Genomic DNA, 19120 nt, shown 5'->3' on the forward strand with positions numbered 1-19120 from the left:
CCAATTCAACAATTCATCATTTATATATAATTATTTTAATAAGTCATGCGAAATTAATATCGTTCGAGCTTTATTTCAAATAAAGTTATTTGAATGATAAAAGTAACTTTATTCGAAATTTTCTTACTTCTCCACAACGTTTAGAACACCGAGCATTTAATCTTGAAGCTTCGTTTCATATCCCGCATCAATCGCAATCAGTCCGAAAAAAACTTTATTATCGACTTGCATGCGCGAAAACGGCGAAGGAGAGACCTCCTACTCTCCCCCCCACTCCTCTACCCCCACCCGGCATGCGTGACTCTTCCTCGCTTGCTCGAGTCGCCTCCCGCCACTCTTCCCCCACCTCTTTCATCGATCAATCGTTCGGGATCGTTCGGTCGAGAGAGTAAGGGCGAAAATTGTGAAACGTGTCCCGACAGATCGGGAAGGGGCCAGACTGGGAACAGCAAAGGGAGAAGGAGGAGAAGTTGGTGGCGGACATAATCGATCGGGTGAAAAGGGAGTGCGAGGCTCAGGGTGAAACGGTGACGAGACGAGGCTACTCCAGGCGATCCACCGTGATGAACAGCTAAGGAATGGATAAAGTGACGTATAAATGGGAAATCTTGTGCCATATCATCGTCGTACGATGTCCTCCTCGTGACAGCACGGGTCGAAGAACCTACCCCCTGCCGACGCTCGTCCCACACACACACACACACACACACATACACAGTATACATACACACACACGCGCGCGCGTAACCCCTTCCCGCGTATTTTAGCCGGATACGAGAATAATACCTATACCACCGTTGATCAAAGCGAATAAGATATACTTTTAGGGATACAAATGTTTAAAGATCAAATTAGGATTAGTTTGGACACGTGTTTAACGGCGTTCTATGCTCAATTGTTATCGTCAAAATGATATCGATCTTGTCTGCGACGATTCGCTCGTGATCGCACGTCGATTCGCAACGAGGGATCATTGAAGTAATACTCTTACGAATCCGATAAAAAAATTGATAAATTATTCGAAATTGGGATGTATAAAATTAATAAGCAATGGAATATTTTTCGAGAACGTTACTCACAGTCAGTTATCCCTCGTTATTTGTCGATAAGTTTCCAAGTTGTCGACGTTCGTCACGAGGTCATCGTACGATCGATTCAACTTTTTTTTTTGCTGCTATATATAGAGATGGGCCGTTTAACGTGATTATTTTCGTTATTACTCGACAACAATTTTTTTTCTTTCCCCTCCCCTCCCGTCGAAAATTACACGACGAAAACAATTACACGACGTGGTAACGTTACATGGTCCATCCTATATATCGTGCGGCGCAAGATGGCGAATATCTCGACGTATTAAAGAGGCCGAGCGTCGGTAGGATGACGATGGATGGTTTTCGATCGCCGAAACGAGGATTACAAACGTGTCTAGTCATAATGCACGCGCGGCCGCGTATATTTTTTTCGTATATCTCAAACGACCGCGCGTTGGTACATTACGATACAACAAAAAAAAAAAAGAAAAAAAAGAAAAAAAAAAAAAAAGAAAAAATGTATTTGCCAGTTCGTACGCGTGATTCGAATCTATGAACACGGGGGCCTGGTAATCGCGTCCATGGCTGCAGCTCGAGAGAAAAATGAACGTAAGTAACGTATACACGTTTCTCTCCTCGTTAAAATTCTCGATCGTTGGTCGATATCGTTCCTTTTGATCTCGATAAGTTTCGCGGATCTTCTAATCGCAGCGATACGCGAACGAAAACGCGAAAGTATGTAGCCGATATGTAGCGAGGAAAAAGCGGTATTTTGCGTCTCTGGTCGCCGCGATGGCGTAGCTGTCGCTTCGTTTCACCGTGGCTCGGTAATGTCGGTAACTTTAATACCCACGCGTGTTCGAAATATTTTCTTTCCGTTGAAATTCCGGATTTTATTTGGACACAATTTATTTCGCGAGATAATTCTTAATCCTGTTAATCGTTGCAAATGATATTATATTTTAACGATATTCATCCTTATAATAATCATCAGTGTATCGTATATTTGAACGACAAAAATATGATTTCTCAAAGTAAAAAGGAAAAAATAAATCGACGTTACTGATCCAAGGTCGAAACGATCGTACTTTATTATTAACGCGAGATGAATTGCGATAATCGAGCCTGAGAAGCTCAATTGACGGGAATCCAGTGCCAAATATATATCTTCCCAGGCGTACGATATCTCGTTGCGTATAAAAAAAAAAAAAAAAAAATGCGAATGTTCACTACGATACGCGATGAGAGCGATCGTTTGCTCAAAAGTGCAACCGTACTACTAATTTCCTTCGATTCTGTTCCATTACTTTCATTTTTGTTACATTCGACGTGTGCAGGTGTTGCGTGTTATATCGGGATCCGCGTGAGCCAAATATCCTCCATTTTGGAAACAAATCGTACAGTGGATGGGACGCGCGTGAACGTCACGCGTGAAATTCATAGAAATTATATCGGTATACGGGTATTGATACGTGTAAGTCGCGTGAATGACGTTCACGAAGATTTCCATTCGAGAAGAATAAAGTTGAATATAAATTTCAAAGGAGAAAGAAAAAAAAAAAAAAAAAAAACTTCAGCCGAGTTTTACAACATGTTCGACACGAAATTTTATCGCGTATATAATTATTTAAAATTATTCCGACGTAATTTTTACGATGCTTTGAAAATTATTAGAAATTTATAAATCGTATTTTTAGAAAATATGATTTATCTTCTTTATTAAGGAAATAACTCTGAAATTATTTTAAGGCATTTTTTCATCAATTTTTCAAATCGAATAATATACATGTACACAAATTTTTAACGTGAAAGTTTTTTATTCGTTTTAAGAAAATCTAACGTCTCGAATATAATCTCTTAAAAGCGTTTTTCAAGAGTGGCCTAGTTACTGCTGCCACCATAAAATTTTATTGTTGAAATATGCGTGGAGAGCGTCACATGTGGCGATAAAAATTTCTTTATTGCATTATAGCTACGAGATTCGGAGGACGTTATTAATTCTTTGAATTAACGTGTAATTTTAATATAATGAAAAATCTTTAGACGAGTACAAAGATTAATAAATTTCTTATATCACGCTAAACGTATTTTAAACATTCTTATTTAAACATCTTTTTATTCGTCTGGAGAATTTTTGTTATAGTATGTGTATATATACGTATATATACATTTCTCTTACACACGAAGAATTTACATTCGTTAATCTATAAAAAAAAAAAGATTTTTGTCGCCATACGAATCGTGCTAATTAAATTTTTCTCTAGCCTCTAATACATTATTATATAAATATTGGGTGGCAATAGTTGCCAGGTCATTTTATATTTATCTTATATATGATCTTTTTATCTTGACAACAACAATTACATAAATTAAAATTTTATCCAAAGCGTATATCAAGTAATTATATATATTTACAATTTTATTTATTATCCATTTTAAATATATCGCCTAAAATTTAAAATTATGCCAACGTGAGCATAAATAAGCCTAACAATGGCTTAAAATTTAATTATAACGTCTAGTCATAAAATGAAACTTGGATCTATTTGAAGAATCATTGAAAAATTGTAAATAGAAATATTTTATGAATATATTATTCCTGCATGTAATTCGTTTTTTGATCGTGTACAAAATTACGCGATTCGATATACACGCACCTGGCATACTCGGACAAGTTAGTTGGGCACGAATAGTGTCGCTAGAAGGACGGTAGATAGATCGATAAATAGATGAAAATATATCTATACGTGCGCGAAGTACGAATAAATATGATATAATGCGCGCCGGCGATAATTTAAACGCGAGAGCATTATATATATATATTAATCTTGCTGAATATTCCAAGAAAGTCTGTCCATTTTTTCGAATGTCTCGAAAGTATTTTAATCTCTATTTACTTGTTGCGTGTCATACGACGCAACGGCAGAAGAATGAATTGCGTTTCACTCACTCAAAGTTTTAAACACATAATTACAATTAGTAGAGTAGATCGTGCGTGGGCACTGTTATACAGGTATGAACGCGTACGTAAACTGACTAGTGATTAAGTTCGGTGCTAATCAAAGAAAGATGTATAAATTATACACATCGTTTTATTACAAATAACGATTGCATCAATTATGGTTTTTTTTTTTCGAAACGAGCGAATAGGTTTAACTCTTTGAAGGGATATTCGGAACGAAATTCTAACCTCATCAAAAATCGAAAAAGCTTTCATCAAATTAACCGTGTCATCTAGATGTTATATTTTACCTCTAATTTTTTAATAGAAAAAATATCTTGATGAAAATACACTTCGAGCGTCACGTGATTCGAAACGGGTGCTTCACGTGTATAACCTAACCTCCAAAGAGCTAAGCACAATTCACAATTCAAGAGGCAACTCTCTTCTGACATTGCGCGAATGGATTTTGCACGTAATTATGTACAGGCGCGTATTTGCCAGCAAAACCTCTGTACGTATACCATAATTTTAATCCTATGTATGTGCATAACAAGATTTGCGTGCACACTTTGACGATTGTATACGGACAGAGGATATTAATCGACTTCTGTCGAGGTAAAAACACGAGCCACTTTTCGTCTTCATTTTCTTCCAAATACAAATGTGTTTATTTTAATAGAATTACACGATCGACTGAACTCTAACGAATGCTTATGATTTGTTGTACGAGTATTTAATTAGTTATAAACTTTAACGATTTAACGATAACGGATCTAGATGATACACAAGATGTAAAAATTTAATATAAATTTACGAATACTCGAGAAGAAAGACTTAAAAGTGTTAATAATGATTTCACGTTTCTGGGACGTTTTAAGATAAACCGCGCGCAGGTCGTGCCATAATTTGTAAACATTTCACTCGGAACATTCTTAACGCGCCCCACTAGCAGTGAGAAGTGCAAATAAATCATTCGGAGGAAAAAGTGAAACTCACGGTAGATGTCTCACGGTACACTTTGCGAAGCATCTAGTGTTTTGTGCCAATCATCCATGTTTCAAACCGCCCAAATGATATTTAAATCTTCCTTCCTACAAACAGTTGTTCTTTTTCAAAAAACGAAAATGGAAAAATAATAGGTCCAACGAACGTATACGATCCATTTGAAAATTATATCATTGATAATAAATTCGAAAGGATATAGCGTTTAATATATACTATGTAATATATATGTACGTATATGATAATATTGCATAAACCAGTTTTGTGCCCTAAATTATTTTACTTATCTTGTCTACCCTTACTATAAAAAATTTCAAATCTACCATTATCAGTCGTCTTCCTCGTTATTATGTTACGTAATAAATTGTGACGTTGATACAAATGTATATATACATATTATGATACATAGATATTCGTATAAATGATTTATTCTTCCTCGAGCAGAGTGTATGTGGTGTATAACTAAAGTGACCTTTTTCTTCTTGATACGATGCGAGTTAGAAAAAGAAATTGTTGATTTCAATCAGAAGGATAAACGAGAGACAAGTAAAACAGATGCAATGTTAATTCGATATCTAATGTTATCAGATCATAAGTTTTTCGATTAACGACAGACTTCCTTTGTTTTATGATGGGTAGAACGATATATTAAATACCGTTTGAAATTACAAGAGGACGAAACAGTGGCTCCCTCGACATATTTCAATCTTCCGTATTGAATCTTAAGTGTTACTAATCGTAAGATCGTAAGGCTGACCTCCTACGTCTAATATGACGATTCAAGTTGAGAGTATTCCGAGGAGATAAATTATTTATTTGTTTACGATAATGAGGCCGTTTGTGAATCGTATTTCGGGCAACTCGCATAGACTTGGAAAAACTACCGTTATATATTATGGAGATAACGATGACGAACCCGCCCGAAGGTGCGACCCCGTCTAAAAGTGCACGAAATTCACGAGCACGTATGTACTATATAATTAAAAGAAAAGATATAACAAAACCATAGTACTTACGACAACGCTAATCATCTGCGATGAATAAACATTACAACTAATGAATGAAATGGAACGTATTGTGCATTATATGTCGGGAAAGAAATAAAAATCAAAATGAATCGATTGACACCATGCCTTTTCATTTATAACCTAAAAATTTTTTATAGAATCATTTTTATAGCAATTAAAATTCCTATCAATAAAATATTTACATTTTTTTATTATTATATACATTTTATATTTTTATTTTTATATTTATTTTATATTTTAAAATATTTACATTACATACAATTATATAATATATATAATATTATATCAATATAGCTCATATTATATCAAACATTTTATTTTTTATTTATTTATTCGTAAATTTGTTGGTAAATAAGCTAAAAATTATGCTTTACGTTTGAAAATAGACTCAAAAATTTTCCCGCAATTTACAAAATGTTATGATATATCTTGATAGATGGCAGCAGTAATACACATCAGTTTCAAGAGTTTCCTTACTATTCAGAACGTATTCGCCATGTTCTGTTTACAGTACTGTGGTCGCGTCCATCATAGTCGCTAGGTACGCTTAATTCCTCGCTCTTCCGTTCAGTATTATTATGTCTCGCACGATTCATTGGTGATGTTCGAAGGCGTGGTGCATTCGCGTATTCTCGAAAGCTACTTCGCGTGACGATTGATCTCGGAAGTGGCGGTCGACAAACGATACGCAACAATGATTCCGCGTTACGCGATCTATGTTTTTTCGGTGGCCGTGTTCAGTGTCAATGCTCTTCACACGAAAGATCCGTTGGCTCATCACGGAAGATGCGAACCGATCACCATCAATTTATGCATGAATATACCGTACAACGAGACGATTATGCCAAATTTAATGAACCATCAAAAACAAGAAGATGCCGGCCAAGAAGTACATCAATTCGCGCCCTTGGTTAAAATGAAATGCAGCCCTGATCTTCGATTCTTTTTATGCACAGTTTACGCGCCTGTATGCACCATTATCGATAGAGCTATACCTCCGTGTAGATCTTTATGCGAAAGTGCTCGTGCAGGATGCGAACGGTTGATGAACAGTTTCGGTTTCGCTTGGCCGGACAATCTCGATTGTTCCAAGTTACCTGAAAACGGTGGCCCTGAACTATGCGTAGGTCATAATGAGACCACACCGCCGGAACCGTCGCCACCGGTATATACACCACCACGTATGCCAGTAGCTGAATTTCAACCATCCTGGACCGGAGGACCAAAAACTTACGGTAGCGGATTTATGCTTGGCGCAAGGGACTTTGGTTTTGTATGCCCGATGCAATTCAAAGTCCCGCATGAACTCGGTTATTCGCTGAAGGTTGGCGATAAAGTTGAGCTTAATTGCGGCGCACCTTGCGACGGAATGTTTTTTACCGAGAGAGAAAGACGATTTTCAAGGATTTGGGTTGGTACTTGGGCATCCGTTTGTGCAGCTTCTTGTTTTTTCACCTTTCTGACGTTTCTCATTGACACAGATCGGTTCAGGTAAAAAAAAGTTGATTGTCTCATACTAATACATATAATAGACCATTAGCATAATAATAATGTAGGATGATCAAAAGGAGTTATGCATTATTAATTGATTTCATACTTTTAATTTTAATTAAAATAATAATAATTAGATTCATTAATTAGAAACATATGCTTATTTATTTATTATAAAATTATGAATTTAAATTATTGTACATGAATAGTTATAAATTCTATCTCTTTTTATAAAACATATTGTAATAGATTTCAATATATTATAACATTAAAAAAAAAGAAAAACTTTCATACTTCTATTACATACATGTATTTATAAAGTATTATAATATATTATATTACATTTAGGTATCCTGAAAGACCAATCATCTTTTTGTCAGTATGTTATCTTATGGTAGCATTGGCATATGTGATTGGTTGGGCAGCTGGCAATTCTATTGCATGCAGAGAACCTTTTCCACCTCCTTTAGATATGAGAATTCAAATGGCATCAACCATAACGCAAGGTACCAAGCATGAATTGTGCACGGTACTTTTTATGGTACTTTATTTTTTTGGAATGGCATCCAGTATATGGTGGGTTATCTTGACATTGACATGGTTCCTAGCAGCTGGATTAAAATGGGGTCATGAAGCAATAGAAGCTAATTCACAGTATTTTCATTTAGCTGCTTGGGCTGCTCCAGCAATAAAAACAGTTACTATTCTTGCAATGGGAAAGGTAGAGGGTAAGTCATTTAAACATGGGCACAAAAATTATTTAATATAATTTATATATTTTTGATTAATAATCAATAAATCATATTATTTTTGTAGGAGACATATTATCTGGTGTTTGTTATGTGGGTCTTTGGAATGTTGAAGCTCTACGTGGATTTGTTTTGGCACCATTGTGTGTCTATCTAATACTTGGAACTGCCTTCTTATTGGCTGGATTTGTTTCTCTTTTCCGTATACGTACTGTTATGAAACATGATGGTACAAAGACTGATAAATTAGAAAAATTAATGATACGTATTGGCATATTTTCCGTGTTATACATAGTTCCTGCATTGATTGTCATTGCCTGCTTATTTTATGAGCAAGCCTATTTTGATCAATGGATGCTGACATGGAATATGGAGATGTGTTCAAGACCTGGACCGCAATCTTTATATTCGATGCCGTGTCCCGTTGGAGAGCGTACTCGCGATGTTGGAAGACGTCCAGAATTCGAGGTTTTCATGATAAAATATTTAATGGCTATGATTGTTGGTATAACAAGCAGTTTTTGGGTATGGTCAAGTAAAACATTGACTAGTTGGCGACAGTTTTTTAATCACATACAAGGACGTCGTGCTGAGGCGTATGTTTAAAAATTTAACTAATTATATGCTATAAAAACAAAAAAATTTTGCCTTTTTAAACTGCCATATCGAATTACTGAATGTCACGCTCAAAGAATACTCAAATGAAAATATGTATTTTATTGCATTTGATAAAATATCTCGATTCATATATAATGTTAACTAAACTTAATTTATCGGAAAGAGATTTGAGTAACGAAATATGCATTTTAGTATTATTTTTATATCTTATCAGTGCATTATAAAGAGTAACAAAGATATACAAATGTACTGTGCCAAAATATTTTTTTAACAAAATGATTTATATGTTTGTTTAAGCTATTTGTGAATCTTTCTGTTGTATTTTTATAAGAGTTGTAGAAGAACTGTATAAAATGTTAAAACTAATCATTGATTAGTTTGCAAGTATTATTAGACAATTTTTGCATCATATTTAAGTAATAATTTCTTCTTCTTTTCATTAATAGAAATCATATCTCATTACGACACAATAGCTCATCATTTAAGTTATGAATGCTCAAACTGTTTACAAAAATGTGTTCAATGTTTATAAATATTCTACTTTTCTACTATGCACAAAAAATAATCATGTCTCATTGTTTTAATCTTTTTATTTTTCGGTTTTGATCATTAATAAATTGAAAACAATTACGCTTACTAATCTCGCGAACAATTTTTATATTCTTATAAAACAGCTTTAGAAATATATTTTACGATATTTAATTATAAGACTCCAAAAATATTTAAATTTTTTTTTTTTTTTACTTTTTTATTCATTTAAGAATTTTATTAAAAATGTTTTTGATGATATTTTCTTTTCTTAATGCATTTACAAATATCTTGCCTTTATAGGATAAAGTTGAGGCAAGTATATATATATCTTTGAAAGATATAAAATAAAATTATAAGACGTGTGTACTACTCTAGGTTAACTGAATTGTATATATATTTACATACGTTAATTTTACTATGTACTATAATATATTTTTTAAAAGTTATGTACATATACATGTTTGCCAAGTAATTGGCATTTTCGTATGTTTCCTATACGTAATCAAATGTCGGAAGGCTCGATAAGTGGGAGTCGACTCGAAAATTCTCGGTAAAAATTTGCGTACCGAGCGCAATCATTGTTCCAATATAACTAATCAATTTCGTCCATTGAAACTGCCGAGCTTTTGTGTATGTCATATGTATTTACGGCGATTAATCAAAGAAAAACTTACTAGTAAAACTATTGTAATAAAAACAGCCGTACTTACATTATCGTAGATGCGCTAAATATCATACATGAAATATACGTGACGTTGTGTAAAGTAATTACAACTTATTATATTCTTTATATATAATAAATCCGAATATATACATAAAAATAAATGATTTATATGTGTATGTAAGTTTATTTCATCAAATTAACTTATACAATTTTTATAAATTATAAAGATTACAAAGCGTATAGTACAAATAATTAGAATCAGCCACTTAAGCATTATTATTTCTATGTATTTAATTTTATTTCCTTTGAAGATTTAAGAATTCCGAGTTTTCTTAATCGTTTTATAAGAAATGGTGTTGTACCTAACGTTATCGAAAGTCGAATGGGCGTTAGTAACTTATGAATACCGTAAGCAACCAGAAAAGTTGACGAATTGCCAAGGATACCTTCTACTTGTTCATTTTCTAACTTGAAAATGCTTTGAATGACAGGCTTTAAATCTATTCCTCTGAAATCAATATTTCTTTTGAAGTACATTTAATTTTTACCTTGTTTTTAGAAAAGAATTAAATAACGTTCAAAAATATTAAGATTTTATAAGAACATCAAAGAAGAAGAAAAAAATTGCAAAAACGAACCTAACTACTGCTGCGTAACAAGCACCCAAAGATATCAGAGAAATTCCTATATGAAATATGGTAATAGTAATTCCATAATCCTTTATTATAATTTTTAATCTTTCTTTCTTGCTCAACAATTTTTGTTCTTTAATCTCCTGTTGTTGTTGATTATCATTAGATTTTGATAAATTATTTAATGATTTATTTGTTGAATATCCCATACTGTAGATATATTTTGAGTTGTACATTGCTTGGAAAAGATTATTCGCTGTGACATTACTTATTAGACCTAAGTAAAAAATTACAATTTTCAGACAATACTTTTTTGACAATTTACTTTCTTATAAGTACAAGTTTAATTGATTTTTTTCATTATATATCAATTCATGAATATATACAAACATTATATTATTGTATATTGTTTGTATATATATTTATTATATACAAACAACCATTGTAACACTATACAGAAGTAACAAATACATTTTTAAAATATTTTATTTTCGTTTTATAAAATATTATTATCAATATTAATAAATCTATAAAAAATTCTTATTTTCAAAATTTGATTTTAACTTAAATCAGCATATACATTGACAATATACATTGACAGTATACGTGACAGCATACAAAGAATGTAATAAAAATAATCATTTTTATTCTTCTTCTTTCAATAAATTTCTAATATAATTGACATTATAGAATAATTGTTTTCATGAAAGATTTTAATTGAATTTTTTTATATAATTTTTGTCTATTTCAATCATAGAAATATATAATCAATTTTTTATTATTTATTGTAAAAGGATTAATTAGAACATTTATTATTGATACTTGGTAAGTAATAATGTCAAAAAACTTAGTAGTAAAAAAGATTTCGCGAATAAAAAAATATTTTCTTTTTAATATAATTCCCATATATTAATGTTTTGATGTAGAAACTATAAACAATCGGTCGAATACTTATTTCGTCAAAGTTTTACTAACCGCATTTATTCGGTTTCAATTCTAAACGATTGCTTCTATAATGCGATTTCTGCATATCTTCGGCGATAAATTTTCCATCTCTGGCCCATTGACCACCCGGCATATTCAAATGTGTCGATTTTCCATTGGAACAAAATGGTTTCGGTACATTGCTTTGCATCGTACCATTTAAACTGACCGTTCCAAAACAATCATATGAATCTATATGCGTGTCATTGCAGTTTTCCAAATTTCTCGAATGTTCTTTCGGTTTTATTAATTGTTCCAAGGAAAATGATGTGCAATCATTCTTGCCATACAGTAGTATCGGTGCGGCAATGTCTCGTGTTCTTTCAGGAGTAAATCGGCCGGTCTCGTTCGCAAATATTTCAGAAATGTTTGTAGGAAGCGGTATAGTGGGTGGATCAGGATAACGACGGACACTTGTAATATGAAGATTTTTCATACGATGCGCAGATGCATATCGTGTGTATTGTATTTCACCTAATGGCGTACGTGCTGAAAAAAATAAAAAAAAAGAATTTAAAGAATCTTATGAATTATTTCAGAAATTTATATAAGAAATTTCTACAAAGATTTAAAATATTTTCTTAATTTTTAATATACGCAAATTACTTTAAGAAATGTATTGTTAAATGTATAATTACATTATATAACTATTAAAATGGAATAGTCATTATGAAAATATTTAATATCTTTGTGAAATAATTATAGTATAAAACTAATTTAATATAAAATAATATGATATAATTTTTCCTAAAATATAACTTATAATATTTTTTTATAATTAAAATTATATTTAAAATTTTATAATAAATTTAAATATACTAAAGAGAAAATATATATGGTGATTTGTTTGTTGATACAAATATAATTTAATTATTTAATTTCATTAATTAATAATAAAAATAATAATATAAATTTCATACCTGTATACGAGATTTGTGATAAAGTTGTTAATAAATTAGGTGAATTGCTGATTCGTAATAGCGCCATCTTAAATTCTTCAAAACATTCTTATGAGCAAGTTTTGTTGATATATTACATTACATATAAATGATATATTATATTACATATAAAATATATATTATATAAAATAAATACCTTTTCAAATATAAAAAATAATATTACAGCATAATTTCAATGAAACAATTAACCTTTAAGAACAATTCCTACAACTTATTATACATATATAATTTTTGAATACATATTAATCTAAGAAATCAACAATGTAATAATGTAAAAATATCATACAAACCGGTTAGAGTTTATATATGTACATATATATGTATATATATACATAAAACATTATAAACTATTGATACATACTTACAATAAGTATTTTGAATAGACATAGACTATGTATACAATAGATCTGACATTCTGTCAATATCATCACTTGAAGAGAAATTCAATATATATATATATAATAATAATAATATAATAACGATTCGTATCTGAATTTTTTTCAAATAATGAATAACAAATAAATTTTTCGGATAAAGGAGAAAGGTTCATCCATTAGTATTTAAATAAAGAAAAATAGAAACAGTATAAAAAATTCAGGAATCAGCGCTATCTCTGAAATGTGTCAAATAAAATACAAATATAGAGGAAAACAAATAATAGAAGAAGAATTGATTACTAACGTCATCTTTGTCAAAGATATTTCTTTAAAAAATCATTATTCCAAAAACAATTAAAAGATGGCGATAATTCATAAATCTCATTCTTATTCTAATTTTTTAAAAAATATTTTTTGCATTCAAAAGAATATTGATGACCAATTCTCATCTTATTTTTATTCTTCTTTTATTATCAAATTATATTTATATTAATATAAAATTCAAATATTTAAATTTATATCGAAATTTCTATCAGGAGAATATAATTTGACAGAAAGTAGTACGCAAAATTTTTCCAAAAATTCTGAATTAAAATTTTTTATAAAATTTAATATACTTACCTGAGAAATATTTTTGTATAATTATAGTTGCCATCTTTTTTCAGCTTTCAATCAATTTTTTCAATAGTTTTCTTGATTTTATAAATATTTAATTTTTGCATAACTTTTTAAATTCTAGAGATTTCAGGATATTTACCGGATATTTCATAACTTTTTATCTGGAATATTTCGTTTATTTTTCATAATATTAAAAAATGTTTCGAATAAAATTTCAATGATTTCAAGAGAATTATATTCCGATGGTATTAATTTTTTCCTAGATATATACGTTTGTTTTTAATAATATTGCGAAATATAGAAATATGTAACAAATCGTAAAGAGTGCAAGTAATGTTTCGTTTTCTTTTTCAAGATCGATATTTAAGAACATAAAATAAAAAATCGCATAAAATATCATATCTACGTCTATTTTCTATTACGTCCATAGTGCTCGTTGCCTTATTCTAAGTCGGTAACGTCGGATATAAGAATTGTAAAGAAGACTCTCATACTGAAAATACATTGACTCAAAAATATATTGGATATCCCGTTTCATAACATCAAATATCTAATTATATATGTAATTATAATTTAAAATTTATATTTTTTTATTTATAAATAATATGAAAAATTTTTATAATCAATTACAAGCAGCGTAATATAGAAATGCATCTTAATACTGTGGGCATTATGAAGAGGGCGAAAAATTGTCAATATATCGAAAAAAGAACATTTTTAATTTTTATCAGCCCTCGTACGTTTGCAATGTTTAATACGATCAGTTATTTTTATTAAAAAAAAAAAAAAAAAAAAAAAGAAAAGAAAAAAGATAAATCATGTTTTGAATTTCGTAACAAATACTTAAGAATTATTAAATAGGCGACAATACGAATAGAAAAAGTAATATAGAAAACATGGTAATAATATATCACACAAGATTCGAATAAATTACGAATTGTATTATTTTCACGTATTATATTATTTTTTTTACCTCTCGAATGATGAAGTCCAGCTTCTAAACTTCTAAATGACAGACTTATAATGATAAACGCTTTAAATGTTTTGTCGTTTCCTTCTTTTCATTGTATTCGATAAATCATGTAAGCAATCAAATCATCCCCATTATGAATCTCGCGTATAAATTAAACGTCACATATTTTTTTTTAACGGGTTTCAAAAATGACGCGTCGAGCCGTGCTGAATTTTTTTTTAATCATAGTTATTATTATCGTTAATATCCATATAATTATCAATAACTACAGTAAAACACAAAACAAAAATGGTGATATCTGTACATTTCTTTCTCTTAAGTAAGTAGTAACATAAACATTTTTTGTATACCAGTAGCCTATAATAGGAAGAAACTAAATCATAATATTCACAGATATTTTACAAGATAGATAAGACACGATGCAGACACACACGTCGCGGAAAAATTGAATTTTCTATGTATATATGTATATATATATATATAAAACTATTTTAAAAGGAGGAGAAAAATATCGAAAAAAAAAATATAAGATAGATATAGAGGGGGAAGAGATGAAAGAACCAAAAAATGGTACAAGATAACTGATAAAAAAATGAACGAAATAAACCGCAACGTGAACATCTTGTTCGCATCCTATTATGTATACTTAATCATAGCTGTAATATATATGCTTTTTCTTTAAACGCATCGTCGCTCGCTCACTTATACTTCTACACTGTACATATGCACAACGCATCTTTTACACTGTACATGCACACGCTCCACGAGTATCCGCGTTGCCTTAAATTAATCGCGTTTCTTAGGGATTGTCAGAACATTGCGTATGATTTTGGACAATATATATTGTTCGCATTACGAGTACTAAAAATAATCTGATAACAACCGAGGATGTATTTACTAAATATAATACAATATCAATATACAATTCAGGTCATATATATATCATTTTGATATCATTCGATAGAAAAAAAAAATGAATAATTAAAATTTAATTAATAATTACAGAACTTTGTATATCATACAAATTAGAAGGGGAAAAACTGTGCACAACAATGTTCGTTTAATCGATTTTTCGAATCAATTGAACGTGGTCGCAAGAAACAATATGTTTTGACCATCCCTAATACTTTTATAAGGTTATTCTCTAGAGGCATGCGCTCTATGCGCAGCAGCAATAATATCGTAAATAGGTAAGTTTCTTTATATTACTTAATGTATTTTTTTTTTTTTTTTTTCATTCACGGCTCCGTGTGATATAATATAACTTCTGGTCTATACACGTAAGCGCATTATTATCCTCGATACGATTGCTAAAGAGTCTATGACACATCGCGCAGAAGGCGATAAAGGATAAGAGAAATGGGGATGGAAGTGTACAGAACGGGGCGACGTCAATGGTCAATGAGATCGGTCATACTGTATCCTATTCGTCCAATATGACATACTTTTGAGCCCCTTTCTTCTTCTTTTTTTTTTTTTTTTTTTTTTTAATATGCTGATTGGTACGTTCTAACTAGCCTGATGTAATAACGTTAATAATAATTGATAGCAGCGATAATAGTAGTAGTAGAATAGTGATAATAATAATAGTAGTAATAGTGGTGATAATAGTATAATAGTAATAGTAGTAGTAGCAGTAGTGGTAGTAGTAATTAATAATAAGTAATAATAACACAATAATGATAATAATAGTAATAATGATAATATAATAATAATGATAGCCATACTAGTGATGATGATGACAGCAATAATGATGATAATGGTGATGATATAATAATAATAATAATAATAATAATAATAAAATGAATAATAATTATAATAGTAATAAAGAATCAAAATAAGAATATTAAAAATTTGTTTATAATGTACATAGTGCTAAGATGATAATAATGATAATAATATGTTACATCCTGCTATGGGAAATTATATTACACTAGGATAAACACTATTTTAGATAGTCCTTTTGCATGTTTTTTTTCACTAGAAGTCTAGATCGTAACTTTACTTTCTAGTTCGATACGAGCAGCAGCAGCAACAGCGGCAGCAGCAACTATTGTTACAGGTAATATAATACATAGGTATTTATATAGAGCAATATTATACAAAAAACACATCACATACCGCGTGGACCAGAATCGGTCACTATTTTATGTTTTACTTTTTTTGTTTTCTTCGTCTTTACGCAGATATATATCGTTAAATAATTAAAATCACAGTAGTTATGCCCTCGCTGGCTCGCTTATAATTTATACAGTATCATTAATATCTAAGCCTTACTTAAAATAGCTCGTGTATTATAGTGGTAGGGTACGTTAGTTTTTTTTTTTTTTTTTTTTAATCTTCTGCTATCCTTTTACTTATGAAATCGACTGTCCATCTAGAGTAACGGTAGTATATTATTTTACTGTTTTCCTAGAGGAGGGACGAGCTTTGTGAGTTTTCTGTTCCTTCTTTTTTTTTCTTTTTTTCTTTTTTCTTTTTCTCCCTTTATCTTTTCTTTTCACAGTGAGGACATCGCGTGGTTTTTTTTTATCAATCGAAGGTCTTCACTAAGGATTGGGGTTGTGCCTGATCCGCTTGTCAGAAAGACCAAGAGTGATGTCGGTCGATCTCACAAACGTCATCAGTGATGAGCGAACTACGAATCATTCCATATGGAATGGAACTCGTCACCGCAAATTAAACTGGAGAAGAAAGACACGCTCGGTGATGTTGGTACATTGACCGTGCTAGCCTCTCTTACGTTACACAACCCCGTACCTACGTTTTAGGCCTACGATCTAGAAGGTCGGCACGATTCGCAAAAGAATCCGTTTGATTGTCACTGATATAACTCCAGAGGAGAAACATTTCATTCCCTCGGAAATACTCTCATCGTTTGTTGTACGATACTGCACTTCGTCGGGAGGACACTCCAGGCTTCATGCCACGTGCGAAGTGTCCTACAAGTGCGTGAAGGCGAGAAATATAGATAGATTGTAATCCAATAGACCACTGGCTGGCCTCAAACGGTGGCAATAACGATGAGCAAATGAGCGATTTTTGCGACACGGTGCAATAAATCCGGCGCGATTCGCGCCAAGCTCTCGTTTGCGAAGTCACACGATGGGAAAATGTGAACTACATACGCAGGCTGCAAACAAAATCAATTACGTATTTATTTTTATGAAAGACATTTTTTTTTTATATATTATTATATGGATTATATTATAATTGAAATAATTCTATAAATATTATCAATTGCTATTAATAAGTAATTGAGAGAGAAATATATTAATGTTATAATAGATGTACAGTTTATATCTTTACATACTTGCTGTGATCCTGGTGCAGCGATGTTAACAATTCCAGCAGCTTGTTTTTGCTGTAGGTACATTATAAATCCGGTTTGGAGGTTCTTGCTTTGTTGTAGTACGTCTACCTCGTCTCGACCACAAGGAAGAGCGAGGAGCATACAGTGTTCATTATCCATCTGAAAGAATGAAAAATAATAAATTAATAAAATAATAAAATAAATAATAAATAATAATAAATAGAAAGGATATTAACAATATCGTTTTTTAATTTTTGCTTTAAGATTATTTTAACTTTAAAATATCATTAGATTAAAAATAATATTTTATAATATATCACATAATCTAAAATTTAAATTAAAATTAAAATTTTCGAAAACATACCTGCATTTTCCTCGCTACTCCTTCGACCTGAGTTTGTTCCAATCTCATTCTCTGAGCGATTCTCAATGGTGGAGTAGAGCCATCGCTATTACACGGTAAACTGTCCCTTGCCACATTGGGATTACCAAAAACGAAATGCATTTGTACTGCTGCTTGGTCGTTTTTAAGAGCCAATAGTCCTTGCCACATAACTGGATAACGTTGCAATAACATTTGAAAAGAGTCTGCTTGTGGTGGCACTTGAGAAGCATGAGGTGGAGTGACTACTTGGTGTTTTCTAGGCCTATCTGGTGTAATTGCTCTGTCACTTGGCGCTTCACTGGCAGCGATAGGATACTGAGAACGCAAATGCGCCGGTGGAGGTTCGTAAAAACCACCTCTGGCAGCTGTTGGCGCACCAGTTAAAGATGGATTACTACCAGCATTATATTGCGGCGGTGGTGGTGGCAATCTCACTGTTCCATGCATCATGTACACTTGAGCTACTTGAGGACTATCAGTAGTCCGATCTTGGGGTGTTCTTGCGCTACGTCTTAATTCCAATGGTGGACTGTGACTGTCTTCTATGCCTGTTTCAAGTTTAGGATCTAATGGTAAATGAGGAGATCGAGTTTCTTGAATGTGATATATCCGTGGAGCTGTCAATGCCTCTTGTTGTGCACGAAGGTACTGATATTGCAGCATTTGCGGATGCATATAATGAGGTGGTATCTCTGCTCCTCTTGCTAAACCTCCAAAGTGGTTTACAACGTCACCCTGAATACGATAATATTGTGAATAAAATCATTTCATAATATTTGAAAAATTTTTTTTTTTGGATTTGGTAAAAACATTTTTTACAA

The 19120-nt window shown here is 31.5% G+C and overlaps 4 protein-coding genes across 11 annotated transcripts in view; 2 read left to right on the forward strand and 2 right to left on the reverse strand.

Annotated features, from left to right (window-relative positions):
* Positions 1–2618, forward strand: part of LOC410918 (protein tramtrack, beta isoform) — a 34393-nt gene extending 31775 nt beyond the window's left edge. Inside the window, exon 6 of the mRNA XM_026439426.1 lies at positions 423–2618. Coding sequence (XP_026295211.1) covers positions 423–575 — 153 coding nt within the window. The 3' untranslated portion in view covers positions 576–2618. The remainder of the gene's footprint in view (positions 1–422) is intronic.
* Positions 2619–6375: 3757 nt separating this feature from the next.
* LOC551124 (frizzled-2) lies at positions 6376–9112 on the forward strand. Its single transcript, XM_006568467.3, has 3 exons — positions 6376–7496; positions 7845–8224; positions 8313–9112. Exons 1-3 carry the CDS (start codon positions 6700–6702, stop codon positions 8849–8851), a joined length of 1716 nt encoding a protein of 571 aa, XP_006568530.1. The 5' UTR covers positions 6376–6699; the 3' UTR covers positions 8852–9112.
* A 1107-nt stretch (positions 9113–10219) lies between these two features.
* LOC725167 lies at positions 10220–13076 on the reverse strand. 4 transcript variants are annotated; one of them, XM_016911158.2, is made up of 5 exons: positions 12995–13076; positions 12595–12681; positions 11666–12163; positions 10697–10967; positions 10220–10566 (listed from the first exon to the last, which is right to left on the reverse strand). In XM_016911158.2, the coding sequence occupies exons 1-5, from the start codon at positions 13059–13061 to the stop codon at positions 10341–10343; spliced, it is 1149 nt and encodes a 382-aa protein (XP_016766647.1). In that variant the 5' UTR covers positions 13062–13076; the 3' UTR covers positions 10220–10340. The 4 variants fall into 4 exon arrangements, with proteins under 4 accessions (XP_016766647.1, XP_006568531.1, XP_016766649.1 ...); XM_006568468.3 differs by having other exon boundaries at positions 10255–10566; positions 12595–12669; XM_016911160.2 differs by having other exon boundaries at positions 10255–10566; positions 12595–12669; positions 12999–13065.
* A 2735-nt stretch (positions 13077–15811) lies between these two features.
* Positions 15812–19120, reverse strand: part of LOC412243 (protein split ends) — an 82203-nt gene continuing 78894 nt past the window's right edge. For 4 of the 5 annotated variants that reach the window (XM_026439420.1, XM_026439424.1, XM_026439423.1 and 1 more), the window contains 3 exons: positions 18279–19034; positions 17915–18073; positions 17606–17734 (listed from right to left, as the gene is read on the reverse strand). In XM_026439420.1, the coding sequence (XP_026295205.1) occupies positions 17606–17734; positions 17915–18073; positions 18279–19034 (1044 nt within the window). Of the gene's footprint in view, positions 17735–17914; positions 18074–18278; positions 19035–19120 lie in introns of all 5 variants that reach the window. The other variant, XM_026439421.1, reaches the window with a different exon arrangement.

Source organism: Apis mellifera, linkage group LG3 (genome assembly GCF_003254395.2).
Source record: "Apis mellifera strain DH4 linkage group LG3, Amel_HAv3.1, whole genome shotgun sequence".
NCBI lineage: Eukaryota > Metazoa > Arthropoda > Insecta > Hymenoptera > Apidae > Apis > Apis mellifera.